Source organism: Phalacrocorax aristotelis, chromosome 2 (assembly GCF_949628215.1).
Source record: "Phalacrocorax aristotelis chromosome 2, bGulAri2.1, whole genome shotgun sequence".
Lineage (NCBI taxonomy): Eukaryota > Metazoa > Chordata > Aves > Suliformes > Phalacrocoracidae > Phalacrocorax > Phalacrocorax aristotelis.
In genome coordinates, this window is record NC_134277.1 from 127,882,386 (window position 1) to 127,895,628 (window position 13,243).

The 13,243-nt window shown below is 39.6% G+C and overlaps 1 protein-coding gene across 1 annotated transcript in view; it reads left to right on the plus strand.

The window, feature by feature from the left end:
- The first annotated feature begins 2,439 nt into the window (after positions 1-2,439).
- CLVS1 (clavesin 1) overlaps positions 2,440-13,243 on the plus strand; it is a 99,986-nt gene continuing 89,182 nt past the window's right edge. Inside the window, exon 1 of the mRNA XM_075085110.1 lies at positions 2,440-2,853. Within this exon, the coding sequence (XP_074941211.1) occupies positions 2,465-2,853 (389 nt within the window). The 5' untranslated portion in view covers positions 2,440-2,464. The remainder of the gene's footprint in view (positions 2,854-13,243) is intronic.

The window sequence follows — 13,243 nt, forward strand, 5'->3', positions numbered from 1 at the left end:
GACCATTGTGTGATTCTATGATTGTGTCATTCAAAATCACAGGAGCTCCAAAGGTGTTCGAATTCATACTAAGCCCTAAGCCAGAGCTGGCACAGACCCCAGATAAGCTCCTTGTTTCCACCCCTCTGCCAAGCACCCTCAAGCACAACCAGCCTCCTTAGGGTATGACTTGCTGTTAAAACTAGGGAAAGAACCAATCCTTACTTTACACTCCCCCAGTAACTGTGTCACACTTAAACACACTGAGGTCCCCTAACTAGCTCATGGAGGCAATTGTAACTAAAACCATGATTTATGCAAGAAAATGCGAATGTCACCATTAATTTGAGATCTGAAGCACAAAATATTGGCCTGATTTTCCCATGGCCTCTGTCGGTGGAATTCAGCTGATACCATCAGAGTTATCTTAGTTTGGTCTAATAAAGGCAAGAAGAAAGCACATAACTGTTACTTTGTTTTTATGTGTGCCATCCACCTTTAATACAAATCTAGTTTCTTTAAGAATTTAATAACCTGGACCCACAGATTACCCCCTCAAAACTTCAGGCCATGTTTTTCTGGAGCCGTTTACACTCCATAATGACTTGTCAAAGGCAGCAAGCCTTCTTTCCTCCTGCCTCTGACTTTTCCCAAGTTTTCCCAGGCTGATGAATCACTGGATACTCTGCCCTCCAGGTAGCTCTTCTTAACTCCAGCTCCACAGTGAATACAGAAATAGACTGCTGAATAAACTCTCCTTTGTATCACCTACAGATGAGTCTAATGCACATCGCTGTTGAATGAAGAACTTATCTCCCACCACAAATATCCTTTAAGCAAACATGCAGGAACAATCTATATTCAAATTTAGGGATCTCATCCCAGGGTTGCAGCTGTGGCCTCTAAAAATGTAGGGCTTCTCAATAACATGCAAGCTCACATGACAGGGAGCTCGAGCAACCCTTGTGCTGTTTGAATTCTATGTCCTGCAATGTAACTTTGAGCAGCCCCTGGATGAAGAAATACTCTGGCTGCTGCTGTCCCCTTTGTTTGATATGAGAACGCTGAATCCAGGGGAGCAGCTTAATGAAATAGTTGTGTTGCTATAAATAATTCATAACTTCCCAAACAGCTTTTTGCAAATACAGTAAAGTATGTCTTTCACTGAGGGATTCCCTTTTAATTTTTAACCAATTTTTCTGTTTCAGAAATTAGAAGGAGAGATATATCAGTTAAGCAGTAGGGGTTTTGTTTGCTTGTCTGTTTTTCTGACGTCTGAAAAATTGGATGGATCTTGATCTTTCTTCACACACATTTCACATTGGAACAAACCTTGATCTTATACTTCACACAAGTGTAACTACACAGACTTCAATGACAGCCTCTTGCTAATTATGTCACTGAAAAGTAAGAGATTCACTGTACCATTTTGCTCATACATAACAGCTTAAGCAGGTTTTCTTCTAACACTCGTAAAAACTAATCTAGATAAAGTACAGGAATGAAAATGAAATTTGGAACTAGGTATTCAGGAAAGCTACAAGATACTTAAAAAAGTGAATTTGGAATAAAATGCATCTCTTCAACTAAAACACCAACTCTGTCAGATTAGATTCATCAAGCATTTTATTCATGGGAAGTTTCCCATGAAGATGTATTAAGTCTCAATGGGAAATATTTTCAGAGAGGTTTTACCACATAGAAAATACCCCTGACGTTGGTGGAGTTTTGAGGGTTTTTTAATCAGTTGTACAATCAGCTCAGGGACTAATTCAAGGAAAGCTACAAGCTGATAGTAGGGGTGATAAAACCAAATCAACCAGCTGTTATACTTATTATGGTAAGTGTAAATCTGCACTCTTAGGAAGCTGAAATTTATCTTCTGTTAGGGGTGGAAAAAAAAGATTATTATTTTTTGCTTTTGTCATCCTGGGCTTGAAGTTATGGGATGCTGGAACTCCCCCACTTCTATAAGACAACTTTGCAAAGTGTAATCTAATAGTAAGTTGATACATCTTAGTACTAATTGTCAGTTAATGAAATTGCCTTTCTGAAAGCTTGAATATATACATTCAAGATGTCAGTGACTGCCTTATCTCAAAGCACCCATTCTGAAATTATTTGACTGCTATCCTCTTACATACGAAGCACACACAGCAATTTTATTGCTATATACAGTTCAGAAATGCATGCCTGTAAGCTTTATATACATATTTAATCTTTCTTTTATATATTTGCTTTTTCTTTTAGTAAGTGATGGAATAAACAACACTTTCCTTTGGATGGATTATACTACATGTGAACTGCCTTTTATTCCTTCTGCAAGAATAAGAAAAGCCTTTCGCTACCATTTGTTAAATATCAGCTTGATAGCAAAAAACTTCTGAATGGCTCATGGTCACAGCAGACCATCAGTTGAATGGGATCAGCTCTTCTCCTGCTAAATATCTGAAGTTAAGGATTTGGAAAAGAGGTGTTTGCAGAGATGACCCATTTACAAGCTGGACTTAGTCCAGAGACTATAGAGAAAGCCCGCCTAGAACTGAATGAAAACCCAGACATTTTACATCAGGATATCCAGCAAGTCAGGGACATGATCATCACGAGGCCTGACATTGGGTTTTTACGTACAGATGATGCCTTCATCTTGAGATTTCTCCGAGCCAGAAAGTTTCACCAAACTGAGGCCTTCAGACTACTGGCTCAGTACTTCCAGTACCGCCAATTAAATCTGGATATGTTCAAAAACTTCAAGGCTGATGATCCAGGAATCAAACGGGCTCTGACAGATGGGTTCCCGGGAGTACTGGAAAATCGTGACCACTGTGGCAGGAAGATTCTTCTGCTTTTTGCAGCCAACTGGGATCAGAGTAGGTAAATGTAGATAGTGTCCTTATCTTTTTACATACACTTAACTCATAACAGAATATTTGTGACCATACTTGAAGCAGCAAGGCCATTTTGAGTAAAATATTTTGTAACCATGAGTCCATTTCACTAAAACCCTCATCTTATCTGATCACCTCTCATTCTTCAGATATAACACCTTTGAGAAATAAGGGCATATCAGTGTGTCAGATAAGTAGCTCATGTTTTTTTCCATAAATATTTCCAGTTTTTAGCCAGATAGTGTCTGTCTGCTGTAAATACACTAATGCCTTTCTTATAATGGCTTCAGTAATATCACAGACTAGCCAAACAGGTTGACAGAAAGCAAATGTCTCAAAACATACGGAGGTTCTTGTAGCTCTTCTGGTACAGAAGAAAGTGACCATATTTATTCTGTCTCCAGACTTCTTAACAAATAATTTTTTTTGTTTTAACCATTTCACAAATTACAGCCTGTGTTATGAGATTTCCACAAACTGCATTGTAATTTCTACACACTCTGGTTACTGTATGCTTCTTAGTTTGATCAATGGGAGATTCATGCAAAGAGTATTTTCTGTTCAGGTCATTTCTTTCCAGAATAGTATGAACAAAGATATCTCCCAGCCATTATTATAAAATTATGTCCTTCAATGTTGATGTGATTAGTCAGCTTTCACTACCTATTTGAAGTGATATAGAGAAAAGGGGCTAGTCCAGGAATATCATGTACACATTGTCCTCTTCATCAGAATTCATTCCCTTCTGTTTTCCCTGCCTTCACAGTGAGATGGAGAAATGTCATCAGCTGTAAGATTGCCATGTGTTCTGCTGATTTTTGATAAAAATGAGACCAAAGAACAAAATTCAGATTCAGGTTTTGAGTATCATAAATTCTGATGAGTTCCAGGTAGGATTTTGTCTTGACATGGTCTAAAGTTGTCCATGAAAGTGTCTCATCCTGAGGAATCAATAAGTTGGAGCTTTGAATTTATGTTATAGAAATTATTAGAGAGCAATACACATATGCCTGCAATTTTTCCTGTTAGCTGTATTCTGGGAAAGCCTTTCATCTCTACGTGAAGACAGAGTTCAGAAGTGTTTCTAATTTTCTTTTGTATGTACAGTTCTGGTAAATAAATGTACAGAAAAAGTTACAGAAATGTAACTTTGCATATACAAAAGTATTTGGTGAAATCCAGAACTGAAGACAGAGATTAAAAGTCCTACTGACTGCAAAGGGTCCAGAAGTTTATCTCCTGTCATTCTGAACTGTGAGCTTGCCTTTCTTCCAACCACAAAACCCTTCCTTTAGCAATTAGAAAGACAGATGAATTAACCTTTATCTTGAATTAATAGAAAATATCAGCTTAGAGGACAGAAGCACTGTGGGTCTGCTGGTTGCACTAAGGGATTTAGGTATTATATAGAGCTAGCTTTCGGTTTCTGATCCCTCAACAAAATGAATATTTGTGATTAACCTCGTACATCAGGTCCTGCTCTGGGAAAGAAGCAAGTGCTGCTGTCTAAGGCTCCTGCACTGAGATTTTGACAGAATCACAGAATCACAGGTTGGAAGGGACCTCAGGGATCATCTAGTCCAACCTTTCTAGCACAGCCTAGACAAGATGGCCCAGCACCCTGTCTAGACAACTCTTGAAAGTGTCCAATGTGGCCGAGTCAACCACTTCCCTGGGGAGATTATTCCAATGGTGACTGTCCTCAATGTGAAAAATTTCCCTCTCGTGTTCAAGCGCAACTTGTTGCCCAAGAGCAACTTGTGTCCATTCCCCCTTGTTCTCTCCATATGACTCCTTGTAAAAAGGAAGTCTCCATCTTCTTTGTAGCTACCCCTTAAGTACTGGTACACGGGGATGAGATCCCCTCTGAGCCTCCTTTTCTCAAGGCTGAACAAACCCAGCTCTCCCAGCCTGTCCTCTATGGCAGGCTTCCCAGTCCTTTGATCATCTTGGTGGCCCTTCTCTGCCCCCCCTCCAGCCTGTCCACATCCTTTTTGTATAGAGGGGACCAGAACTGTACACAGTACTCCAGGTGTGGACTGACAAGTGCTGAGCAGAGTGGGATAATGACTTCTTTATCTCTGCTGCTGAAGCGCTTTCTGATACAACCCAGCATCCTGTTGGCCTTCCTGGCCGCACCAGCACACCGTTTGCTCATGTTGAGCTTTCTGTCCACCAGGACCCCCAGGTCCCTTTCGACAGAGCTGCTCTCCAGCCAGGTGGATCCCAGGCTGTGCTGCACTCCTGGATTATGTTTTCCCAGGTGCATGACCATACACTTGTCCGTGTTGAACTTCATAAGGTTCTTGTTGGCCCACTCTTCCAGCCTATCCAGGTCTCCCTGCAGAGCAGCTCTCCCTTCTGGAGTGTCTACTTCCCCACTCAATTTGGTGTCATCTGCAACTCAATTGATTCCTGTCAGGTTTTGGCTCAAATTTTCTGCAAGTCCTTTAACATGCATCCGTGTGTGTGTGTGTGTGCACTAAACCCAAAGTGATCCAGCATGCAAGATACCTTGTTTCTGAGAATGTAATTTTAACCTTCCAGGAAGAAAGGCTGAGGCTAATAGGATAGGATATACTTTCCTAAGTCTCCTCAGTGAAATTAAAAATTTTACCTCTCTTCAGCCACTGAAGCTCAACTCTCTATGGATTAAAATGACAAGAAGTGTCATTTCTGTGGGCTTCTGTAGCACTGCAAGTGCTGCAGGGATTTGGGACAGGATTTAGGTTGTAAGTAAACAGAGGGATGACCACCTCCTTTTTTACTGTCTAAGTCAACAGGAGCAGAAGATGTTAAGGAACAGGAAATGATGAGTGCAATGTCCTGTTAAGCAGAGGGGAAGCAGGTTATTGACCAGAAGAAATAGATATTCATATATATTTCACAAAAACCCTGAACAAACAGGTATTGTGTATATCTTACCAACATATACCTTGGGCAACCTTCCTATAGACATGTCTTCAGTGATGGCAAGATGTTTACAAGTTTACAGTTCAGCTGAATGTTAATGCAATTAATTCATACGATGCTGTGATGCTGATATGCAAGAGTAAGAGCTCAGCCTTCAGCATGCCTTTCCTAACTTTAATCTCATTTGCAACTGGCTGTGTCTTCTCTTCCTTTATCATTAAATCATAATGATAAGGGGTCATTTATAAAGAAATCATAATTTATAAAGGTTCATTTAAAGTTAGCATGGCTATAATCCATAAACTGATTTTCAGTCCAGACATTCTTACCATTTATACTCCTGGCAGTATGGTGGCTGTATGGATCATATGTCAAGGAGGGAGAAGCAGCCTCACAACTTTTTGATCTTACAAATATATTGATTTTTAAAAGGAAATATCATTATTTGTGTAATGTGACTGCTTGGACAAATCAGATTCAAGATGTTCTGAAGGCATACCCTGTATGGAAGATAAAACTTCTATGTGATCTTTTAGAAGCATTTGTAATTTTAGCTTCAGGAATGTAACTGATAGATCTAACATCTCTAGAAAACTAGATTTTAATTTCCAGTCCCAATGTTCCCAGCTTCAGCTTCCAGCTGCTGGATTGTGCTAGTTTAAAGGGACCACAAAAATATGACAGCTTCCCACGGTTGTACTTTTGTGTCCTGACCACATCAGCTTTTAACCTACTTTTGAATTCACTGAGGATGTGGCACTGTAGGGCAAGTTACTGTCAGGCAAGAAGAAGATAGTACATTAGCTAGTCTACAGCAGTGGTTCTTGTGTTCCCTTTTAACTATGGTGAATGTAAAAGAGCTAGCCCTCTTTTCCTTGAGGGCAAAACAACCTTGTGTTGTCCACAAGGTAAAGAACATACTTGTGTGTAGGTAGCACAGCAAAGATAATGTTCTGCAAAGTATTACACTAGCCTGATGTCTTGCAACAGATTTATGCTGCCAAACCTTAAATAGATTGAACTTCTTTACTTTCAGAATTAGGAAGCTTTTCCAGCTTGCTAATACTCTTTATCATTATTTTCTGGACCTTTCCTATCATTTAGCTACTGTGCAGATGAACGGAATACAAACTTTCACTCCTTTTAGATACAAGATTGTCACTGTTTTCTTAGCTACTCTATCACATTTTGAGCTCATGTTCTTCTCAAATCTGCTTCCAAGTCACTGTTTCCTAAAATACAAACACCACTGGTAAATGTGTCATACATTCTCATCCATAATGTGGGCATAGTCTAGCATGTGATTCACGCTGTTCTGCAGAGCTAAACCTGTCCTCCTCATCAATTATCATTGCATGGGTTTTGTGACATCTGCAAAGTTCACTGGCAAGAATTTTATTTTTGCTTCTGCATTGTTGAAAAAGATGGTGATTATTGTTTTGACCAAAACTTCCTTGATGACCAGGAAAAAACCACAAGGAATGAAAACTCTTGTCTCCAAATCACTGGCTGAGATCTATCATGGTCCCAGGTTTTCATTCATTTAGTATGTGCTGCATTGGTTTGATTTTGTTCTGTTTTTCAGACGTGTTTCTTAGAGATGATGTCATCACTTTCTGTGTCCTGCATAGTATATTTTGGATCTATTAGTCAATGTTAATCACATATAACACAGAACAGAAAACTTCAGAGGTATTGAATAAGTGAAAATGATAGAAAGGGTAGAACAGACAGAGATCAGGTTAGTTCCACACTGAGGGAGAGGAAAAATGTTGAGCTATATTACTGTACACTAGAGAATCCACGCAGGGGAGGGCTGTCATTCACTTTGATCAGAGCTCAGTCCTCAGAGGTGCAGAATAATCCAACTACAAGGTGTGAACTCACCCAAAACTGACAAAGGTCTCACAAATACCACTGCTTACAGAGCACCTCTTTTTGTTTTTTTAAATGGAAGCCATGGAATAATAAAGACAGGCAAGAATGTCAAACTGATCTTGTCAGGAACTTTTCTGACAAAATAATTTGCATCATAAAAGATCGTAGTTTGTAAAACAAATACATCTGTACATATAAGCCTACAGTTTTGATGAGACTTGTACCAGGATTTCACATAAAAACAAATGTGCCTTGTGCTGGATTACAAATGCTCTTTCTCACACTTTTTCATTTCATCGGTCCCACCAAGACCTCACTCCTCTGATGCACCTCTAGTGAGTTTGAAGCTTTTAAAGAAGTCAGATAAAAGTGCCTTTTTGGCTGTTGGATTGAGGAAAGTCTTCCCTAACTACCGCAGCTGTTCCTAAGTCTGCTACTGCCTTCCAATATATCCTGCTCATACACCAGGGAGACGAGGCGTTTGGGTGAACAAGTAATTCAGCAGAAGGTGTTCATTAATCTTCCAAGTAAAGATATTTCCTTCAAGGTTGTTCATCCAGAGTAAAATTTATTTCTGTGTAGAAAGCCAGCATGAGGGCCATCTCCAATCACGATCCTCTGCAAACAGGGTCTTGGGGTAGGAGGGCAGAAGGTTGCCCATTGTCTTTTGCATCAAAACTGTAATGAATTTCTATCTTTGTGACTGGACTGTTGTGTCTTAGAAGCTGTCACATAGCTCCAAGAAGTCTGTAAGTCAGTCAGTTTACAACACACATTCCCAAGTCAGCTGCTAGCCATAAAAGCTCTTTTATTAACCAAGGAGCTTCAAATGTCATTCTGTAGGAAAGTGTGCTGAGATAGGCTAAAGGGCAAGGAAATACTCTGACATAACAGTAAATCGACAGCTATAAATATTTTAAAGGATCGCAGTAGAAAAAATTATGTCCTTGCTGAGAATGCTCATAGTGGTGTAATTACAAGGCTATTATCATCAGCAGATCCTGTTGGTATAAATGAGTATGTCTCAAATGCTGATTATTCCAATATATTTCAAGGATAATCTCAGATGCTTAATAGAATATGAAGGAATAAACATCTGTTGAGACTGATTTATAGTCACAGGCAAACTGTGGCAATAACTCAGCCTCATAGCTGTTTATTATGAGAGATTGCAGCTGAAATACAGCCAGCCGTTACACCAGAATGATATTTACACAGCAAGTCTTTGGGTCTGGTTAAGAAATAGTGCTTCTGTGTTGGGAGATGTTTACAGTCATGCAGATTGAGGTTGTGATTCAAACACTGCATTGACCAATAAATAGCGCTAGAAGCACACTGTATTAAAAAATAATTCATATTACATTATTACATTACTGAAGTAGTCTGAAATGGTAGCAGAATTCAGGGTAGTAGAGGAAGGAAGCATAGCATTAGCAGAATACTCATTTCGGGGACTAACAGATGTGCAAATTAAATGTTGGACAAAGAAGACAAAAAGGAGCTCTGTCTTGAAATGTTTTAATTTGCTTGGAGGTGGCAACTTAATTCACTTAGTAGCATTTATTATGGAAGCCGAGTTTGTGAAGGCTGTTGCAGTCCATATGAATGACAGAAGGATGACATACACAAATGACAGTCCTGGATAGGGCTGAGGAGGGAATCAAAGAAGAGAGAGAAAATGTCTGAAAAAGAGAAAGAAAAACAACAGCTGGGGAAGTTATGAAGCATATGTTGAAGAACAAGACAAGCTTGACTGAAAGGGAAAAAAAAAATCAATGGAGGGAGGGTAGGGCAATCAAACACATATTGAGAGGGAAGAGAAGGAGGTGTCGGGCTGAGAGCTGACTGAAGAGCTGTGAAGGGCAATGCCAGTGGGTGAGACAGACAATTGCTGGAGCTGGCCTGCGGGATAACAAAGGGAAACAAAGGGCAGACTGGAAAGTGGCTCTGTGCTACCTCCCTCCTGTGGAGAAAAGAAAGCAAATCCAATCTCCAAGCTTTATGAACCGAAGAGGACAGTTGATTAAGAAAAACACACACATGTACACAACAAACACATACGCACACTTGCACAGCCCCCTGCTTGCTTCCCAGACTGACTCAAAAGACCAAAATCTTGTTGTGAGGGTTTATGTCTGGGTGGCAGAAAAGATAAACTGCATACAGTTGTGATAACACTCATCCCTTGTCTCTAGAAAATGACCCATACACCTATGTGGGCTGTATATGTTGGCCTAACAGCTGGGTTCTGCAAAAGAACATTATAACAAAGCTATATCAAGAGAATAGTATGAAGCCAAGCAATATGACATCCCACTTGGCTCTGTCCCTTTGACCCTCAAGAACAGCTGGTAACCATGAATGAATGCTCTTATAAATAGGAGTTTTTTGAGGTAAGATTTTGTAGGAAGAGATCAGAATTTTTTTTGTCAGAACTTTTCCTAACTCAAGTTTTCTAAATATCTGATATGCTGATCAATTTCTAACTTGCCAACCCAATTAAAAGAAGATAACATAAATTCATGCATTGCAGCAGCAGCAGACTGTAAAGAGTCAGGGGAGGAAAAAAACATAATTCTCTGACTATCTATTTAATAGGCTACATACAGTAGAAGTGTCAGAAAGGAGTGGAGATACTGAGCTGGAATCCTTAAATACATTTGAAATTTTTAAATTCTAATAATTTCTTGATATATTATTTCCCCAGGCCATGATTTATTTTAGGCTTTTTCCTCTGAGCTACAAGCCTCGGTATCAATTGTATTTTACATAAAAACAGTTGATTTTTTCACCACGTCCTGGTAGGTGTTGAGCATCCTCCATTCCCAGCACCCTCAAAGCAGCACGAGGGATACCTGGGAACTGCTGCCATTAGCAGGCTGGGTGATCCCAGAGGAGTTACAGTGGACAGCATGAATTTGATCAAGATGTGCATGGTGTGGGGGGTGCTGAGCTCCATGAAATGGCTGAACAGCATGTTAGGGTAAATTCTACCCTGCCACTATGGTCACCCTGCTTCAGGGTTCTTGTCTACCATGGCAAGGCTGGAGGACATGGGAGACATCAGCTCCTGTGGTTGCACTGATCAGAGTGTCCTGACCATATATCTCTGGGATAGTCTTGATAATATGAGGAAGGAAGTGGTAGAAGACCCCATCTGCCACAGGCACCTAAAAATTTAACAGACCAGATAGAGGTGGAGGCCAGGGTGGAGGACTAAAGACATTCTAATAAATTAGCCTAAATATTGAGTTGTTAAAGCTCTTCTATACAAGGTATTTTGCCTCTTTTGATACGGGTAAGGCAGTAAAACAGGTGGAGCATCATAATTAATATGCCATGATGGGAGACTTGATTCCTAAAGAGAAGATGATGATATCACTCCTTGAGGAAGAGGAAATTTTTGTCTTAACTCCTGATTGCACTCTCACAGTTTTTATTTTTAATAAGTGCAGCAACCAAAGGGGCAGTAAAAAGCAACTATCCTTTGCTCCTAGGCAAAGGATAATCTCAGCTCTGGAAACTTCCTGGAGTGTCCATTTGTAACAAGGGACAGAGGGCAAAGCCAGCCAGTTAGCCTCCTGCTGGAACTATTTCCTATATAACTGCCTATTTTCTGCCCATGCTGAGCAAACTTGCATAAGTAAAAATTAATTTTTAAGGGAAAGTTAATATGCACATATCTTCATTGGTGCTTCTTCTTTATAGAAAGATGGTATCACTTTTCCATTTTGCCATTGCAAACACACAGTGGATGGCATGTCTCTGTGCATGCATTAACACATCTGGTGCCGGTTATCTTTCATATATGCAGTATAAATCACAGCACCAAGTAATGTTACGATGCTATATGATCAATAGCAATCTATTTGAAAACGCATATGGGTTATTTATATAATATCCCATAATACATATTTAGAGGGCCAAAATTCAGGATCTGAATGAAACTGTAGGATTCTAAGCTATGGTAGCAAAGATACCATCTTTTTGAAGTTAACATATCAATATACATAAGAATAAATATTTGCTTTTCGGAGGCAAATTAGTATGTTTTGTATTTTAACCTTGCCAATCTTCTGTGTATCAAGCCCCTTGTTAGGGGCTTGTCACAACAAAGATCTGGGGCCAGAGGAACCTTTGGTCTGATCCAGTAGAAGCACTCTCATGTGTACTTCACAAGACATGGAGTCTCACGTACTTTACAAGACATGCAGGTGTCAGTCTGAATTAACAAAGCAGGAAGCTCAAGATTATTTTTTTACTTTTTTAGACCAATATGGTTTTCTTCATGGAATTCCAGTTACAACCCATCCCCCCACCTTCCTTGTTCTTTCCCATAGACAGTCTTGTGCTCCCTTCCACAAAGCCATAATTTCAACTCCTCTGGTTTTGTACCATGTCAGCAGGAGAACTGAATTGCATACAGATATGAATGAAGTAACAAAGGTGAAAAAAAGTGGTAACAAGCACAACACCACTGCTATGGTGTCATCAGGAACATGCACTCTCCTTGCCAGTGCTAAACCTTTCACTGTTTCCTTTCTTTTGGCTTCCTTTCACAGCAAATCCAGGAGATGCCAGTCATGTATATTAAACATGCACATATCAATCTACAGAGTATATGTGGTGCCTATACCCCTTCAGAGCACTAGGGTATGTGTTAGTGCACAGAAATTCTTTTGTATAGGTATTTCTGACCAGGATAATCCACACCAGAGTGCAATAACCCTATCTAAGGCATCTTCATCCTCTCCTATTATCTTGGACCTGTGATCCTCTAAGCCCTTCTCACTTTGCAAGGCTTCTGAATAAGAATGCATTACCTTGTTTTCCCAGGGATAATCCTACCTGTCTGTTGTGTAAGTACAAAAGGAGAAATGTGATTTATATTGAAAGAGAAAGAGACTGCTGAAAAATCCTGCTTCCAAATGCACTGCAGTATTAATTTGAAAACCAAGATAAAAAAGGAGGAGGAATAAACTCTGACCAAGGGAGAGACAGTAGGAAATCTTTCCATTTCTTAGGTTCTCATTTACATGTAAGCCACTTTTAGCTGGCTACTGCAATTTAAATTCAGTTTCACTCTGATAAAGCCTTCCATTCTGCTTGAATAAAAGAGCTTTGCAAGTCTGGGGAAAATGGCAATCTGTATATGCCATAGCTGCAATGAACACCTTTCATTTTTCCAGCATCTTATTGTTAGTCTCTGCTAAAATGCATACACAAGCACATGTATATTCACTTTCTTTCACAGAACATTTTATATGACTCATTTAAAAGTAATTCAGGATCATTTTAGGGTTTACTTCAAAAAGAGACATATCAGATGTAAGCTCCATGTTAAAAACCAAGAAGCCTTGTGAGACACCAGGCATACCTGCCATTACTGGCTTAGTCCTGGCTGACATATTTGTCTCTACTGGACTTTTCTCACCTCTTGTTTTGTTAAATAAGGTAATCATGGTTAATTAATGGAGAAAATACTGATTAGGCACAAAAGGATTTGGGGGTAAAGGATGGACTACAAATGGAATGATACAGTAAGGTAATACCATTGACGAAGCGATATCTCTGAGCTGTATTAC